Raw genomic sequence first — 20,394 nt, 5'->3', positions numbered from 1 at the left:
GTCTAGATGTGGGGGACCAGCTCCAGGGTAAGAACATTGACTAGGTTCAGTAGTTTGTTCGGTTTTTAAACTACCGAACTAGACCGACCGCAAGCCCTGATTCTCTGGAACTATTTTGGGCATGGGACCATGCGTGCGGTCGGTCAAATCATGACTTCCTGGAAATTCTTAAACCGATCTGGTCTACCCACTCGAAGCTGGATCCTGGTTTCAGGTCCATGGTAGGTGGAGGACAACGAGACCCCAACCAAGCTGTAACGCTGGAAGTGGGGACTACAGTGCTGATGGTTTCTTATGCGGTGCTTGTGGTACTCAGTAAGCACTAAAGAAGCAAGATTGGTGAAGGCACCCAGTCAAGGTGCCAGGCGATCAGTCACAGTAGGGTTTATTTTATTTGGAGGGTTAATGATGCTAGGTGCTTGGGGACCCCTAGTCATTGGTAAGGGTGACTAGGGGTTTGGGGACCCATAGTCACTTGGGGGCACGGTGGAGGCTGCATTAATTTTTCAAATCACTGCAGTTAAAAAGAACAATGAGAGGGAGAGAGGGACACAGTGCCCTCAGCACCATAACCCATGCACTTATCAGGGGTGGTTACAGTGCTTTTAGTATTCTTTAAACAATATTTTTGATGTATATTTTGATATGACCATACATGATCAGGCTCTGTATGGTAACACAATGAATGTGCATGTTAATAAAACGGTCTTGTGAGCCACAAGTATTAAAACAGAGCATTACAGTTTGCTTAACAAGCAGAGGTCACATTTTATTATTTTTTTCAGGAATACTCAAACCTCATACCTTGATGTATAATTTGTTGGCAGGCTGGGCATTTTCCAGCATGGCAAACCTGGCTACAGCTGTGCTCTCCACAGTTCAACGGATTTCCACAAACATTAGCACAGTGCATTGTAGAAGATAGCCCACAACGCACAGACTGGCTGCAAAAAGCATAGAACATGTTATGCATAAGACAAGTATAGGCAGTATTCATTTAAAAATAGCAAAGATTACAGGTAAATTACACCTATTACTTGTCTGAATCTCAACGGCTACTTACAACTGGCATCAAGGTATTTCATATTAAAAAGGATTTGTTTAGAGAAATCTCAAAAGAATGTACACACAATATCAACAATCCATATATCCATATCTATATAAATACATTTGGATGCCCAAATTGTGCTTGAAATTATTAAATTGTATAACACAAGTACAATGATTCTGCAAAGATGCACTCAAATAGAAATGTAGAGACAATACTTTTAAATCAATAAGTGTTTTTTGCAATTGATATTTTACCATTTTTATGTTTCATTGAATTTTTAATTTTCACCAAAAAAAGAATAAAGCGGACCATATAATACAGGCCTGCACCACATGCGGCCCTCACCCACAGTTTTTGTTTTTTTGTTTTTATCTAAAATGCCCATGATTCTTTGAAAGAAAAAAAAATAGCCATTCCCCATGATTCATTTAATGAAACAGATGGCCAAGGACCATGTTTTTTTTTGTTTTTTTTTTAAACAGATAGCAACGGAATCATGGGAGTTGTAGTTCAAAACATCTGGGGGCCACAGGTTGTGCAGACCTGATATAACAAAGTCATCCCAAAGATAAAATAACAGTCAGGTAGAGGATAGTAATTTTTAGCCTACATGTGTAATCATCCATTTGTCAACAAAGCAAATTGTACTAAGAATATAAATATGCAATAAAAACAATAAATAAAAACAGAGGGAGATAGTAAAGCAAAGGTTCAGCAAAAATAACAGACACCTATTGATAATATACAATTATTAGGGCCAGGTGAGCCATATATTAAAATCAGGGAAGTTCTATCAGACATCACTAAGAAAGTCTTGGTTAAGCCAACTCGTATCGTCTGAATAGAGAGGTGGAGCAATGGATTTCCACAGGGATACTATCTGTATCTGGTCTCAAACTATAGGACACTATACTAAGTAAACTGCTTTGTTTAAAAATCCCTAGTCACACATCCCTGCATGTGACTAGCACAGCCATCCTAAACACTTAATGTAAACAGAGATCTAATGTTTACACTTGGTGATGAGAGAAGCCTTTCATTGGACCATTAAAGCGGCCCAGGTGCATGTGCTAGTTCTGAGACAGCAAAGGGAGGAAGAGAAAGAGGGCGAGACAAAAATAAAATAGTGTAGGGTGTGAGTAGGGCTGCAGTTAAGGAGGGAGGGGAAATACAAGCTTCCATTAGGCCAGCTTGCACTGATGAGACACAAAATATGCACAGAATTGACATTTGGCATTCCAGAACAGAGTTTCGGACTGCCAAAGTCACCTAAGCTGGGGGGTAACTTGCCCCTCAGCACACAATTGCAAAAATCTCTGAACAGTACTTAAAGCAGAAAAGCTGCACATACAGACTTCTACCACCATGACTAGTTCTAAAAGGAGAAATAGTCATGGTGGTAACTCGTTTTGATTAATTAAAAACTACTTGCTGGTAGGTAATTAATCCACTGATTTAGGAACACTAACGATTTAGAAAATGGAAAGAATATTCATAATCTAATGAGACATTTCACAAATGCCATAAACTTCTGCTGAGAGGATTGACAACACAATGTTAATTACATTTTCATATTACTCAATACACTGTCAGATGTTACTGCAATGGTGCCAAAGGAAACAAATGCACTGAATCTCCATATGGACAGTATGTGTATGTGTGTGTGGGGGGGAGGGAAGGAATATGAGATAAGGATTGGAATATTTTACAGAAGGTTAGCATGTTTACGCTCCTTGGTTGCAAGGACCAAACATTTATGGATTTTGAATGCATTTTCTGGTGAAGTGGGTCCACGTAGATGATACATTATGACTCTGGTTTACAGTGCTGCCAACAACATTAAAAGTAAAGCCATAAAAAAATTACACTGAACAGTCACAACCTTATAACCAGATAAAATGCACTGTTTAAGCCCACAGAGTGCAGGATGGCATAGTATGACATCACGAGAGGTAGGAGACGTTCGTAAACAGTTTGCCTCCTTGATGACAACATAGGAAACTGAAGGGTAAACAGCAGAGGGAGTCTCAGCACTGGAAAACTTTATGTTTTTATAAATAGCCAAACAGGTGGGGGATGAGCCCTGGATCCAATTATGGACAGGTATACCATAGCGTTCGGAATACAGATTTGTATTGCTAGCGCCAAAGTGCTTTAGCATTGAATGAGACAGTTGCCTCAGTGTGCAGGTTGAATAAAGCAGGTTTCTTATGCTTTTCAAACCCATCCCAGAGGGTGGGGGAGGGTGAACGACACTGACCTATCCCTAGAAATGCAGGAAAAGTGCATTGGGCATGTCTGATAAATGTACTCATATGCAATTGGAAGATCTCTTCATCTTACAACATCCTGAAACACAGGTACGTGATTCTTGGGAGGCAGAAGGCTCCAATAGCGGAGAGGCATGTCCAAAAATGCAACGTAACCAAGTTTATAGTACGTTTATAAAATGTTTATTACATACTTTTCAAAGATTTTGCTTTATTTTGGTTTGTATATTTGTTTAAAAGGGTTTGCTTGCCGGTTAAAATAAATAAAATACCTTAACGGATACATATCCCTTTAACATCTAGCTGAAAGCTCGTAAAATTTATAGTAAAACACAGATATGTAGACTATGAGATTTTATTAAATTTTTTGACAATCTTTATTTTACTTTCAATTACTTTTGTAGTACAAAGAAAATTGTAGAGAGAGAAAATAGTACAGTCAGCTTGTCACATTTCATAATAGGTACAATACTAGCTAGCATTTTGCACAGCAAAGCTCATAATTGATCTTGTACCATATTTGTTTTATATCATGGAGGTGAGGCTTCAAGATTGTGCTTTTCAGTTTTGTTGCCAAAATGGGTGGTTAAATCCTCAACTTTTTAGACATTAACTGCAGGGGGTAAAGATTAGATCAGAGGGTAATAGAGATATAATGAGTGTTTAGTGGAAAGGAGTTAGAAGGGGTAGGGAATGGGTAAAGAGGGATAGGAGTCGGGAAAGACCAGGGCCATAGAGAAGCCCCTCCTGGCTCCCTATGCTATCCCTTCTACCCGCCAAGCAATGTCCGTGTGTAGTCAGTTGAGGAGGAAACGTATCTGTCATTTCACGATAGGTAGGAGAGCCAAGTCCTCCACATCTCCTGGTATCTCTTTTTCTTGCCCAATAGGCTAGCTGTTTGTTCCTCCAATATCCTAATCTCCTCAACTCTGTTTAGTTAGCAAATGAAGGGGCCATGAGCCGCACCCAGAAGACAGGGATCAGAGTCCCTACCGCTAACAGCAAGTCCTTGGAATTTTTTTATTTTTTTTTAATATCTGGAGATAGGGAGTTTAGTGTAAAACAAGAACATATCTGCAAGCTTCTCCCTCGTCTGGGACCTGGATGATCATGTCATACACCCGTCTCCAAAATGGTTCTAGTATAAGGCATCTGACCGCCCCCAACATCTCCAGCAAAAGGGTGACCACAGAAAGGACCTTTGTATCCCCTGAGGTGTGTTACACCAGGTAGTCAGAATCTTTGAATAGGCTTCTTGATGTTTTGAGCAAATGGAATCCTTTTATGACAGGATTTTTTATTGAGTTCCTTGTTGTTCAGTAAATGTTAATGAAAATAGCTTACTCATAAAATTTGACTTATACCCAGCTCTATTATTAATGGTCTTTTTCATATTTGAAAAACAATGTCACAGTATAAAATGACTTATGAATAGAAAGGGAAAAAAAATTAAATAAAAATAATAAAGGCCACTGAAAGGCCCTTGAGGCATTTCGCATTGCTGAATCAGTTTTGACAAATTTCTTTTATGTCCTGTTTTTTGTTAAATAATAATATGCGCACTCACCTTGTTCGTCCACATTCACAGGTTTTTGTCATAAAAGCAGGACATGATGGGCAGGGTCCAGGATGACAGAGACTGGAAGAGAAAACATTAACATGAAGCTAGTTATATGAATTTAACCCAGAAATATCACTTCACCCTTAAATGAACATCACAAACATATACTCATGACCCTATAGTGTTAAAAACACTATCTAGCCCCCTAAATATAGGAAAATCTTTTCTACAGTCTGCTGGTGCTGGCTCCACCCCAAATCCACCTCCTTGGCTGACATGATCATAAGTAATGATCACAACCAATCACAATGCTTTCCCAAAAGAAAGCATTGGATTGTCCGACAGTCAATTCTGATGATCTCAGCCAAGGAGGCGGGTCAGGGGTAGAGCCAAACACCAACCTGGCCGATCAGCATCTCCTGACCAGAGATGCATTGAATCTATGAGGAAAGTTCAGTGTTTCCATGCAGCACTGTCCCTAATAGCCATCCGATGTGTGGCCACTGGAGGGGTCCTCAAGCTGTAAACACTGCCTTTTCTCTGAAAGTACAATGTTTACTGCAAAAAGCCTTCAGGGATTGACTATACTCACCAGAACAACTAGATTAAGCTGTAGTAGTTCTGGTGACTATAGTGCCCTTTAATCTTAATGAAGATAACATAATTGCCAGACCTTTGTACCACAAACATATTTTCACACAAAAGTAGGTGTGTTTACATACTATACGTGCATTTACGGATTGGTCCCTTGGGGGGTGGGGAATAGAAAAAAGGAATTTGGACAAACCAAGAACATGCATTTCTCAGCAGTGGTGCTGCCGTAAAGGCCAAAATTAATACAAAATACAGATTAAGGAACAGTGCTAACACACACGGAAAAACAGCTTTACATTTTAGAACGCTAATTAAAAATCAACTAAGCAAACAAATTAGGGGATTTGGTTACCACATGGCTGTATCGTGTTAAGTTCACCACTATATCATAGCACATCAATTTTGGTGGGTCGCGCAAACTGTGATACTTCCAGAGACACTCCTCGTATTTATGCTTCAGGAAGGTTGTTATTTCATGACCCAGTATAGGGTCATGATCTATTTACCAAAACCACTTCTGTACCGAAAGTTGTTTTGGTGCTTTAAGTGTTCCTTTAAATAGCTCCTGCTCAGACTAGTTAAAAGAAAATTCCCACGAATATGACTACATAGCAATGAGTCTTCAAAAACATTACTGTTGCCTTATGGCTACATTTCACAGTATATTACAGACTACATATTGCACCCAACCAAAAACTTTTAATTTGCTAATTATTTGTCTAAACATTGTAGTCTATATTAGTAGAGGGAAACCAATAACATACATGTTGCAAGAGTGAGGACAGTCCAGGCCTGAACGCTTCTTCCCGCAGAGTTCACCACAGCTGTGAGGAATCTCATTCCTATTCCACTCAGGATGGTTTACCTTACCTAAAGAAGAAAAAGAAAAAAGAAAATAAATACAGTGTTGTCACATGCCTGATGTGTGTGCCTGCTTCAGCTAAACAAGTCATGTGATCTAAATATTTGACGTGAACATTGGAGTTGGCAAATCACCAAAATATAGCTATACCCCTGCCACAGGAAAATGGAGGCTACAAGGTAACATTTCTTAGTGTAGATGGATAGAAATTATAGCTCCTATGTTTTAGCTTTATGGGGAGATGTAAGAAAAAAAATGATCAGAGTTTAGAAGCTTCTGTTTTCTGATGAATAGCTAGTAATAGTGCTACACTTACCACAAAAGCAGGTGTAGGTGCTTGGCACTCGAGCAGAGACATTCTGACAGGCAGGGCATCTCCAACCACTGTTACCATCTGTGAAGGAAAAACAGTTTAAGTTTTGTGAATATACTGACCCCAACAGCTAACCCCAATCTCCCAAACAATTGTATGATTCAGAAGTTTTTTATGTTTACCACATAAACAATTAAAAAAAAAAAAAAAAAAAAATACATGATTCCCAGGAACAGGGACAAACCAACTGGCAACGGGTTGCTTCTTACCTAAATGTCACCAGGAGCAAAGCCTCAAGTCATGCCAGCTGAATGGCATCTAGCTTCTGCAGGGCTGCAAAAGCTGGATGCTAATCAAGCGGTTTATTGGTGGAGAGAAACAGCGGAGTGTGTTCAAGCAATGAATTCACCTCTATACATGGAATGTACAAAGAATATGAGCCAGCCCAAAACTCTTATTTCAAGTTGGCTAATGAAAACTGCTGGAGGAGCAGCAACATTGAACAACTACGTATGTACAGCATTTTATAATGAAACATTGCACCATGACCAATTGAAAACATTGACGTGCTCATGGGGCTTGAAGCAACACTTAACGTTCAAAGAAAGAAACCAGGTTATTTTAGTCACCTAAACAAAACATACAATTTAATTTGTGATAAGGCTGAATACAACTTCCAGGGAAGCTCGGTAACAAATTAAAACCAGAGTAATAAATACCTTGTGTCCATTAATGTAACGGTTTACATTGTGCCCTCTGGGGCGTGAAATGTATTAAGCTTTTTCTTGTGGAATGACAGCTTGGCTTTTATCTACTGTTCACATGTGAGGATCCTGTGTATGGACTTATTTGGATTAAAATAAAAGCCAAATGTGAATGTTTTTTTAACAGAGGTTTATGGAGCACCTTAATCATAGGACTTGTTACAATGCAAACAACTAAATGTTATGGGCACAAAGTTTTGTTACAACCCAAAATAGCTTTTAAAAAGAAATTGCCAAGCACTGTACCCCAGCGAGAGAACAATTATTCAGGACACTTCGCGTAAAAGTAAATTAGAAAGTGTATATAAAAAACAGGGATACAGCCGAGTATGGAAAAAGGAATGAGCGACAAATAGTAGAATATTGTAGCAAACAACAACCGAGTGCTACAACCGAGTGCTACAATTGTTGCACTCACAGGAAAGATAGGAAATTGGAATGGCTAAGGGGGGCTACCCAGATGTAGATAGGGGGCAGAACCTCCTTTGCACGAAGACCGAGTTAAAATATCAGGATTCCAAGCCGGTATTAAAAAAGTTTTTTTGTTTTGTTTTTTGAAATTCACAAAAAAGTACAAATATAAAATAAATGTGTTCAATGTGTTTCTTCCACTAAGTGGACTACTTCAGGGACCACAATCAATTAAAAAATAGATACTGTGAACCAGAAAAAAATAAAACCTATTACCCTCCATCCTGAGTATATTTTTGTAGAGCTTGTCCCTAGTAGCAAATGGCTACTGGAATTTAAGGTCCATCTGGAATAGGCTTTGTAACCTGTATTGTCCAATCCTTTGGGCTCTGGGTGCACATGTCCACAGCCCTGGCTCGTCTTCTAATAAACTACCACATATGTGTGTTGAGGGCGCCTCCGCATGCATTTCACCACCCATCTCAAATCCGTTCCATCCTTTACTTCCTTTTCCTGTGAAAGTGCTGATCACATGATGGCAAACTTTGTTCCCTTCATTGCTCAATAGATCTTAAAGGAACACTATAGGATCAGGAACACAAACATTTATTCCTATAGTGTTAAACACACTATTTATCCCCTCTGCACCACCCCTTCCCCCACAATATAGTATAATCTGATTTTTATTCAACTCTGGCTGGTGCTGGCTCTGTCCCCGATTTTGCCTCCTCTGTCATCACAAGTGATGAACTTGGCTAATCACAATCACAAGTATACCTCAGAAACCAAATATGTGCATTGTGTGCATATGTAGTACAGGCAATAGGAATGTTAGAATTCATAGAATAGCGTACAAAGTAACTTTTAGCTACTGTATAAGTAAAGCTATAATTATTCGAAATATTTATAAAGCGACAACAAATTCTGCAGCGCTGTGCAATGGGAGGACTAACACGTAATTGTAACCAGACGAGTTGGACGCACAGGAACAGAGATGGTTGAGGGCCCTGCTCAATGAGCTTACATGCTAGAGGGAGAGCGGTATAGTGACATAAAAGGTAAGGGTAGGGGTAGAAAAGTAGGTTGACAGAATAGTATTCAACGAGGGCTTAATGTTATAAGGTAAAATCATTTGACAGTTGTAGGAGAGGAAGGTGTGGGGAGGGAAAGCTATTAACAGTTAATTGTTATGAGGAAGAGAGTTTTTAATGATTTTTAGAAGGAATGGAAACAGGGTGAGAGTCTAACGGAGAAGGGAAGGGAGTTCCACAGGCACACTGCAGTCCTACAGAAGTCTTGAAGGTGAGCATCAGAGGTGGGAGTGTGAACAGAGTTTTTTGCCAGATTGTAGGGGCCTAGAAAGGACATACTTGTATATTAGGGAGGATAGGTAGTTTGGAGCAGCATTATGTAGAGATTCTAAGCAACTACCAGAATTTTAAATTGAGAGCTATATCTTATGGGAAGACAATGTATTGACTGACAGAGGGGAGAGGCATGGGAGGTGTGAGCAGATGCACCTCGCCTCCGCACTCATAGACCGTAACAGAGCTAGTTGGGAGCACGTAGGAATACTGAGAAGCGGATTACAGTAGTCAAGGCGAGAGAGGATAGCGGCATGTTCATGTCCATTGTTAAATAAGGGCGGTGCACGTTATAAATCCATCTTCAGAAAGATCAAATCTAAGTAAGCAATGCTAAATTAAAGGGACACTAGTCACCAGAACAAACATTTTTATTGAATTTGTTCTGGTGAGTAGAATCATTACCTTCTGGCTTTTTGCTGTAAACACAGTCTTTTCAGAGAAAATGCAGTGTTTACATTACAGCCTAGTGATACTTCACTGGCCACTCCTCAGATGGCTGTTAGAGATCCTTCCTGGGTCATGGCTGCCTAAAATGCATGCAAACATTCAGTATCTCCTCCCTCTGCATGCAGACACTGAACTTTCCTCATAGAGATTCATTAATTCAATTCATCTCTATGAGGAGATGCTGATTGGCCAGGGCTGTGTTTGAATTGTGCTGGCTCTGCCCCTGATCTGCCTCTTTGTCAGTCTCAGCCAATCCTATGAGGAAGCAATGTGATTGGATCAGGCTACTACTTCTGCTGATGTCAGCAGACATGTCTAAAGGAAACAGGGACAAAGTAAGCGGTGCAGACTTGAATACAAGTAAAATTTTACTATATTTAGGGAGGCATGAGTGGGACAGGAGGGCTAGATGGTGGTTTTAACCCTACAGGTTCAGGAATACATGTGTGTGTTCCTGACCCTAATGTGCTCCTTTAACCTAAATGCAGCTACATAGCAGCTAGTGTAGTCAGAAGTGCCGTGCAATATTACATTTCTTCTTTTACTGCTTCAGTGCACAGGTTGATATTATAACAAAATAACTCAATCACTATTTCTGTTAAGAAATGTGTCTTTAAAATATTTCATGCACTTCTTTCAAAAAGCTGAAATGAAATTTATGTCAATGGCTACCCTTTGTATGCATCACTTTGCTGGGTGCTGGCAGCCCTACAGCAAAGAAGAATCTTTACCTTTACATGGCCTATGTCTCCATGTAGGAAAGAAAACAACCATTCTTCTTACCTTCAAACATGGAGATATGGGCCATGTAGGAATATAAGAAGAATTTTTGATCTTAGCACTGTAGCAATATTAGCAATCAAGCCACATATAACAGTATAGATGGATATCACTGTAACAGGAACAGTGGGTGATTGGTTCCCGACTTGGGATCCAGACCTCTAATCCCACTAGTGGTCTGTACCTTCTCAACCTTTCAAAGCAATTACAACTAAAAGAAATGGTGCATAAACTAAACTGGCTAAATAACTTAACAGCTCTGTATAACAAGGGAGAAGAAAATGTTCTACATTATAAAAAAGGTTTGTTTTCTTTTTAACAGATTTCTTCCTATCCTCCTAGCATCTCATTATGCAGTTGACATGGCTCACAGATATGCTAATTGCCTTCACTCTGCTCTTAAAACATCTCAAAGCAAGTAACATGGAAAAATGAGCATGAGAGTTGTGCAAATATCTTACAAACAAAGGTGCATTCTATAATCTAAATTAGGGGGTGTTTTGAAAGATATGTGTGATGTAATGTATTACAGCAAAGACCTGCTATTATGTCAATTATGCTTCTATTGTTGTGTGTCACATTGAATATGGCTTGGTTTGAAGAAAGGTACACCACACATTTTATGATAAACTACTCTACTACAGTAAAGCTGTGACTGCAAAATAGGAAGCAAGAGATGTACTCAGATTTCATGTAATTCAGTTTTCACAAGTGTAGCTCAAGGCAGGGCTGTCTCAGAGTAAAATGTAGAGTAAGATTTGGCATCATAAACATCTCTGTATTTTTTTTTTATCCAACTATCAAAAAGAACTGTGCTCTCAAATATCCAGCGAAATAAAATTACAAATAAATTAGAAATCTTCCTCATTACAGGGGCACCATAAGTACGACAGTTCACTGTAGAGGTCATGGTGCTAGTAAGTAGTTTTTTTTGTGTGTGTTTTTTGGAGCAGAATTTAAAAATACTGGGTTTTTCCAAGCACACAAACATCCCTTCTTCCTAATCGAAGCGGTAATAACTAAGCCTGTGTATGAGTTACTTCAAAGGGAAAGAAAAAGAAAGGAAGATGAGAGGTGTCATGTGATGCAAATTGTCAACAGGATCCCCGCCACTACTACCGATTCACAGGAGAGTATTTTTTTTTTTTAAACTTACATCAATACCATGATTGCATTTTAAAGAAAAACATTTTAGTATGGTTTCCTCTAGGTATGCAATATCATTGATATAGCAGAATGAACATAGATAAGTCACTTCAGATGCAACAATATACTCTAATAATTGAATTAAAACGCAGGTATAGGTTATGTCACTGCAGAAAAGCAACAGCTAGGGAATTTGCAACAAAAAGAGAAAATGCAAACCAGAATATCATATATATATACATATATACACACACACACACACACACACACCGGTATATAAAGAAAATCCAGGATGCACACTCAGGACTTGCTAAAAAATGTATTCCGTTTTATTTTAAATCATGTGCGAACCTTGAAAAAGACCTGCAGAGGTCGAAACGTTTTTTGTTCGCACATGATTTAAAATATAACGGAATACATTTTTTTCGTAAGTCCTGAGTGTGCATCCTGGATTTTTTTTCTTGTTTATATATGGAACGCACAGCTGTTTGCACCCAGGCAGATTTACAAGAAATATTATTAAGGAGAGTGCAAAGCTATTCATCTTATATATAAGTTTTCGTATGGGTATACATGTCTCTAGTATTAAAGGACCACTATAGTGCCCTGAGGGTGCCCCCTGCAGATGGATGCTCAAACTTAACCTACTAAAACTGAAATGCCCTGACAAATTGTTTGGCGTCCATGGAACGAGTGATGGGATAGTTACTGTGTGAGTAGCATAAAACCATGATTAGCTTCTGTAAGTGATGAGAAAAAAAAATAGTAGTCCAGGCACTTTCAGAATACAAAAAGGCAAATATATTGAACCCACTGCAACATTTCGACCTACATGGTCTTTGGCTTTTTCTGCTTGACAAAGACTGTGTAGGTCGAAACGTTGCAGTGGGTTCAACAAATTTGCCTTTTTGTATCCTGAGAGTGCCTGGACTTCTATTTTTTTTTCTCATCAAATACTTGGTTTCTGGTACTGGGGCTGGTCTGGTGCACCCGGATACATTTCAAATGGGTTTGAGTGCAGTTCCTGCTATATTAGCTTCTGTAAGTGGCGGGATTTGTTGGATGTATGTTGATGGCGGTTGCAAGTTGAACATTGTTGAAATTGAGGTCTGGATAGTATGACTGCTGTGAGGCTATCCCCCCTGTACCAGCTCCTGAACCTAAAGTTAGCTCGCTGCCCTTGTACCAAGATTTGAAACATATTGTATGTGACTATTAAGGTTAATGAACCTATCTTGGTAACAAAGATGGTCTCTAAGAGAGAACCTGGAAAGTACACCCTACAGAGAGAGGACAACCAGAATACTATAAAGCGTTTGTAGTTAATAGGGAAGGTGGAAGGAAGTAGCTCCACTTACCCTTAGTAATAGATGGTGCATGTATTTGACTGTAAGGGAAACGCCTTACTGTGACCTATGAGTAATAAAAGTAGATCTGATATCTATAAACAGAGGAAAAACGTACGAGATTACAGTATACCTGTGAAGATTAGGGGGAGTGAGAGCCAATGTGAGAAAAGTCGATTCCCTTTAGACAGAAAACAGACAAAGAGCGTAAATGAGCATGAAACATGAATTGATTAAAATGATAGAATCTGTATGTGGAGTGGACAATGCGTGGGTCAAGTATAAGGAGCCATGCCCTTGACGTCCCAAGAATAAAGGGGCTATTGCTTAACCGGTAGGCGTGAAAAGGCTGAGTGATACCTGATCAATAAAAGTTAACCTGTTGAGAAAAGCATAGATGCAACGAAGGACCACTTACCTGTAACGTGGATAGTATTGAATGGCAAGACTTGGTGACAGTGAACTATAGGTGACCACTAAAGGTCCAAATAGAAATACCTAATAAAAATTAGAATTAACCAGGTGTCATACGTATGGTTAGCAGCATATAACAAGACATCAAACCATATCGCATTATGACGTAAATAAAATTCTAATAATGATTAAACTCTAGATTGTATGTAAATTGTGAACCTGTTACGAGACCAGATTTGTTGGCAGGTAATTTCCTAATATGTCAGCCCGTGTTGGCCTAATATAAATTGGCTGACTCTGAGATGGATAAGTGATGTGTGTATCAAGTGATGAACCTTGCAAGGACATCTTGTAAATGGAAGATTTAACGGAGAGTGGGATAGGTTGAGAACCTGGAGAGTAATGATATTGGAGCAGATAGAAATTTTAGGAAATTAAAACAATGTCAATGAGCACATATAAAGAAAGTATTTACATGGAACGTAAAACGTGTACAAATAATTGTGCAGTATTATAAACGTGGTAAAACTGTATTGGAAGTAAACCAATACCAAAATAAAAAAATAAATCTAAAGCCAAAACCTGATGTACTGAAAAAAGCCCTAAGTAGGGTTGACATTGAATGTGTATGGTGAACGTATATACACCAGTAAAAATGAATGTTGTCTAACCGAGTGTATGAACCCAAGTTTAAGTCTGACATGCTTTTATACAGTCGGTTATGACACCTAGCCATATGGGGACTAAATAGAATTGTGTATGATAAAACGACCAGGCTATATGGAAACAAGTGGAAACCCGCGAACGTGAGTTTTAGCACAAGAATGGTGTACGTGTACGTGAACGTAATGGGAGCAGATCCACGCGTTTGGTAGGCCGGAACGTGGGGAACACCGCAAACTGGTTCCCACGAGTACATGCTTAAGCGTGCTGGGTCTCGTGACTGGAAGCAAGCGTCTGTGATACAGGAGCAGGGTCAGAGGTGCTACAGGCCGGGTCGGAGAGACAGAGCCAGATTCGCAGGCTGCTGGTGGAAAATTGTCGGGAAGGACTAAGCCCGAAGTGCTGGTTGTCGTGGCTACGTCAATTCACTCAAACAGAAAAACGGCATAGGTACGTAGCGGGAAAACTCCTCCCACAAATTCAGGCCTATGGCCTTATATATATATATATATATATATATATATATATACACACACACATATATATATATACACACACACATATATATATATACATACATATATATATATATATATATATACACATACACATATATATATATACATACATATACACACAATCAGGTTGATCTGGTATGCCTAGTGCAACACCCAGGGATGAGGGAGTCTGACTTTAAATGAAGTGCTCAAAACTGGATATAGGCAGACATTTCACCAAAAAACTGAAATGTGAAGTATTGAGGTTAACACTGTAAGTCCAGTGTAATGGATCCAGGAGCTGGTTCACTTGAAAAAGGCTTTGTTAGAAATAAATAGGGCCCTGGGATGAGGTACCTGTGACAGGGAGGAGTGCAAAACCCAGGCTAGCTAGATTAGCTTAGCTAGATACGCTTAGCTAGATTAGGTAGATTAGATAGATAGATTGGGTAGATAGATAGATAAATTAGATAGAGAGAGAGATATAGATATAGATATATATAGATATATATATATATATATATATATATATATATATATATATATATATATATATATATATATATATATAAAACAAGAGGACTGCACTCACCTGAACATGCATAAATGGGTTGCTGCTGGGGGCCACTTTATACAATAAGATCCAGCGCACTCACCTATCCACTACACAGCAACTTCAATGTTGACAGATTGTATTAGTTTTTTTTTTTTTTTTTAAAAACACCTAATCTTGGTAAAAAAAAAAAGGGTTTAGTTACATTATATGATCATACATATGTCACAGGTGTCTCACGAGCTAGAAACAAGTGAGGTGCACACTTCAACACGTGCCAGACCATTGAGGGTGGACCCATTCAACATGTCATTGAGAAAGAAAGATGACTGATGATTTTGGTATGGTATGAATTCCTTTTATGTTCCTACAACATATATGTACTTGTACTTAATAATTTAGGTTGTCAATGGTAAAATGTATTGGTCAGGAACGGAACCCATGTTTATTACATTGCGATCTATGGGAAATCAGTTCACTTTATGAACTAGGCTTTGGAACCAATAAGTTCGTAAAGTCGGGAACTACCTGTATACATATACATACACACACACACACATAAAATATATATATATATATATATATATATATATATATATATATATATATATATACACATACACACACACACACACACACACATATATACATACACAATTAAAAATAATGGAATGCCCTTTAAAGCAGTAATGTTCTCACACAGTCATTATGGACAAAAGCTCCAGCAGGTGACAACCCTGCTCTGTGTGGCAGCCCAGGGGTAAGTTGAAGTTGAATATATATATATTTACAGAGGTTCCCCCACAAGCGCTGCCATCTTCTTTATTCACATCATGGTGTTTCATCATGCAGGAGACTGGGTCATTGATGCACACTTGTCTAAGTGGATCTTACAAGTATCCTTAGACAAACACAATGTGCAAGAAGATGCCAGGCACTGATCTAACTTATAGCCCAAAAATAAATTGGCCCCAAGACAAAACAAATAGTCCCATACTGGCCCCAATGTCATGAAGGGGTTAAGCAGTAAATTTTATTTCACTAAAAAAGAAAAATTGCAGGTACAGCCTTAAAGCCAATGTAAATTGGTTCAGAATTCCTTGTTCATGTACACACAGGTAATAATAATGGAAAGACTGCAACGGTCTGCCAGGCATTGCTGGAAAATGATAGGGCCCATGAACCACACAAGCAATCTTCGGATCTTGGTCCAGTAAACACTTCAATACCATTTACCAGATGAGTAGGAGAGATTGACCCAAACAAAAGGATGACATTTCCTCTTTAAATGTGTCACATGTGAAGACATGCAATGTGGACAGCAGACTGAGAATATGTCTGAATGTGAATGAAAATTTAATAAAACAAATTAAGCCTCAATATCTGTGATCAACACATTCACCCCTGCTAATCTTTTATATTCATTCTGTTTTCTGTCACCGACAATCGTTAAGTATGGCAAAAAGGTTGCCATAACAACACCATATTAAGCCTGATCAAAATAGAGAAGTAATGTAGGTGCTTTGTCACTCACACGTGTTAATAAAATCTTTCTAAGCATTATAAGAGGATTTAAAAAAAAAATTTTTAGGGGGGCGGGGCCGGACCGCCGAGCTGGATGGCAGCATGAGAGACCAGCTCCTGCTAATCAAGATCAAATAAGCCTTTAAAAACATGATTCCAGACATAACACCAACCGGCAACGGTGGCCCCCAACGGACAGGGGGCTCTGGATCCGGGGCGAGGCTGGCTCATAGGGCTTCAGTCCCCTGGAGGAAGAGTCCTAGCTGACATTATCAAGGCCTACTCCGGCGGTGAGCGGGACAGACGGCCGCTGCCCCGCTAATCACCACCCAGCCATTTGTCAGACCCGTGGGGAACCGGCTCCGTACCCCCCCCCCCTTCTGTGGGGCTGATCCCAGCCCCCACTCTCGGGACCTGACCACCGCAAAGCAATCTCGGCACAGCAGCAGGGCCACCAAGACTCGCAACCCAGGCCCCAAAACTAAGATGGCGGAGGCCATGTGCGATGGCGCCAAGACCGGAACCTCTACTGGCCACCTATCTGCATCAGCAGAAACCATGGCAGACCGACAACAACAACGCACAGAACCTCACTAAGCTACCCACCTCCGCCACGAATGGACTCACAGAGGCTCCCCGCGGGGTCCAGGTACGTCCTCCCTCCCCAGGCAGGGAAACTAGAAGACACATCGGCTGCCATCAACCGCCACCGCTCCACGGGACTTACCAACGCGATGAGAGGCAGAGGAGCACTCACCCAAACCGCTGCTATGGGAGGGACACCAGCAGGCAGTAAACACACTGCAGAGACCTCGCCCAGCACCCGGCGGACACCCCAATAACACAAACAACTATGTAGTGGCAGCTGAAGGGACTATCTTGCACTCATTTGCAGAGGGACTCTCCAATACCGAGACTGTCTTGCCTCCAGCTATCTCATCCCCCAGAACCCTGTGCCATTATCGATTAGGACTGCTCCCCGGTGGTATACTCTATCCCTAAGCTGGTCTATAAATAGTTTTATAAACCTCAGATTTCGCAACCATAGGGACTCTTTTCACTACAGTTGCTTTTCATTATTATCTCTGTCCAATTTCAGCAGTCTTATAATACGAGCAACACTAGTCTTGTTCTCTAACTAAGTGAATGTACCCGATTGTTGTTAATAATTAGACATGCCTGTGCACTACCCCGCTCACCCACAAGTAGGTCACACAGGTTAGCCCCCTGAGTGACTTAACCTGTATACTTTCTCATGAACCATATATGCTTAACAAATTGATTTCTCATTATTCAGAACACTCAATGGTTATACTCATACTACGTATTAATCTTGACGCATAAAACAAAAACGTGCAGCTATCTCAAATGTCACATGTTTAACTCTGTGTTATTAAGCTTGCTGATGCTGTTGTGGCATTACTCGCACGTTTGTTAATTCTTGCACAATAAAATAAAGAATTAAAAAAAAAACATTTTAGAGGCATTGCTCTTAGAATTAAGCTTCTTGTATAGATTTATACAAGTATACTTCATCACTTTTTAGTGGTCTGGATGTAGTGGCCCTATTCCCTTAAAGGATCACTATAGTGCTAGGAAAAATCACAGTGAGAAGCGCGGAAGCACCTCTGGCGGCTGTCAATGAGACAGCCACTAGAGGCTGGATTAACCCTAAAGTAAACATAGCTGTTTCTCTGAAACGGCTATGTTTACAGCAGAAAGGGTTAATCCTAGGTGGACCTGGCACCCAGACCACTTCATTAAGCTGAAGTGGTCTGGGTGCCTATAGTGGTCCTTTTAACCACGCAATGTAAAACATTGCAGTTTCAAAGAAATTGCAAAGATTACAGTGCAGGTTAAGACTGCCTCTAGTGGCTGTCTCCAAGACTGACACTTGAAATTAGGAATGCACCAAACTGAAAATTCTGGGCCGAAATTGAAACCGAAAATAACTTTTTCCCTAAAATGATTTTTAAAAAAGTTTTTTTTCCCCTATATTTTATTAATATTAGACTTAATGAATTTAATCGAATATGAAAAACTTCCCTTCTCTTTTAGTGGTCCCCCCGCTTAATGTTCCTCTCTCTCTTTTTAAGTGTTCTTCCTCCCCGTCCCATAGTGTTTTTTTACTCCCCCCCTCCCCTATCCCATAGTGTACTCATTACTATCTTTCATTGTGATATATAATCATCTGAAATCTGTTAAACTATGCACTACAATAAAAAAAGATTTTGGCCGAAATTTCGGTGCATCCCTACTTGAGATGCTTCTTCAATTTACAAGTTATTTAACTAAGTGAAGCGACGCTGGACACCCTCACGCTTTGCATGAGGACATCCAGCGTCTTGAAAATCCCCACGGTCATCAGTGCAACATCGGAAGAGGTGGAGAGCCATCCAGCGCTGAAGGAAAAGAATTAGAAAATGCCTAACCTCCTGGACTGTTGGTGTTTACTGATGACTGGATTGGGAAGCACTGCTATACTAGATCATCAAAAGATTGCTATTTTTGGTGTCGAACAGACAACATAAAAATGCAATTTGTGGTATCTGAAACAGATGCTGTATTGCACTTGTACAAGGGTCGCAGCATTCGGATTGATAAAATATGAAAAGACGTGCGAAGTAGTCCTCATTAAAAGAACATTTGAAGAATGCATTAGAGTAAGTTAAAACTAGCTTGCATTTCATTTCTTGTTTTAGCCCTATGTCCGGGGATGTCGCTATGTGAATAGTCTCAGCTCACAGTTTAAAAAAAAGGTCTACCAACGGCATTAGAATTCTTAAAAAACATGTTTGTTTTTTCTCTCAGAGTTGTTGAGGGTCTACAAAAGTCAAAATAGCATAAAGTGGCACGACCAATACAACTTTTATTCTTACGCACATTTGTTTAAAAAAAAAAAAAAACATATTCCCAAAGGTTTACTATTAATTTATCTAATCAAAACAGTGTAACATTAGCTGAAACTACTAAGAGTACAGAGTTCAGAAAGTGTAAATTTTGTATTGATTACCGATTCTAGCACTTTTTTTTTCCATTGAAAAAAATATATAAGCATAACATTTGAAGGGATGCATAGCTAGCATATACATATACCATAACAGCAACTGAGTGAACATATTGCTTTGCAGACCAATATAATATTGATGTAAATCTACACAATTTTTATTTTTCACACACTGATTTAGCCTTTAGAAAAATATTTAAAAAAAAAAAAAAAAAAACTACAACAAAAAAACTCCTTTAGACATATACAGTGCCCATAAACATGCAATACTTCACAAAGGCTCTGACATGTTAGAATAAAAGAAAAAAAAAATCATTTTTTCACATACAATAGACAAAAACAGAAATAAAAAACGGTCAAGTACCTCGCTTATAGGTATGTGTAAGGACCTTGAAGGCATTACGAGCAGTACAACTTACAAAAATATGGTGATAGAATATGCTAAAACACATTCTTTTACAGTGTTCACATATAGAAAATACAGTCAAATCATACAGTTCTAAAATAAAGGTATTTAAAACTGCTATAACAATCTTTATCAATCTCTGAACTGCGGATGTAAAGCTGGGTGTTTTACTTCAACTGCTATAACAATCTTTATCAATCTCTAAACTGCTGATGTAAAGCTGAGAGTAGTATGGTGGCGTCCATTCACCACCAACTCCCTGAGTGTAGGAATGACATGACCCATTGAAAATACTGTACTATTTGAAAGAAAGGTGTGAGTTTACATTTTCAGCAAACTTACAAGCATTATATAAGTTACTAGTGGCTTATGTCCAAGCAAAAAAGTGTATACACCATTTAGTTAGAAGTGATTAAAC

General features: G+C 39.3%; 1 protein-coding gene across 1 annotated transcript in view; it reads right to left on the bottom strand.

Annotated features, from left to right (window-relative positions):
• Window positions 1-20,394, bottom strand: part of NFX1 (nuclear transcription factor, X-box binding 1) — a 108,251-nt gene that overhangs the window by 62,776 nt on the left and 25,081 nt on the right. Inside the window, exons 4-7 of the mRNA XM_063451868.1 lie at window positions 6,655-6,732; window positions 6,241-6,346; window positions 4,889-4,960; window positions 805-944 (exon numbers count right to left, since the gene is read on the bottom strand). Coding sequence (XP_063307938.1) covers window positions 805-944; window positions 4,889-4,960; window positions 6,241-6,346; window positions 6,655-6,732 — 396 coding nt within the window. The remainder of the gene's footprint in view (window positions 1-804; window positions 945-4,888; window positions 4,961-6,240; window positions 6,347-6,654; window positions 6,733-20,394) is intronic.

The sequence above is a fragment of the Pelobates fuscus genome, chromosome 4, assembly GCF_036172605.1.
Source record: "Pelobates fuscus isolate aPelFus1 chromosome 4, aPelFus1.pri, whole genome shotgun sequence".
NCBI lineage: Eukaryota > Metazoa > Chordata > Amphibia > Anura > Pelobatidae > Pelobates > Pelobates fuscus.
Note: the sequence above shows the minus strand (reverse complement) of the source record. Positions and strands in the feature narration are given on the sequence as shown.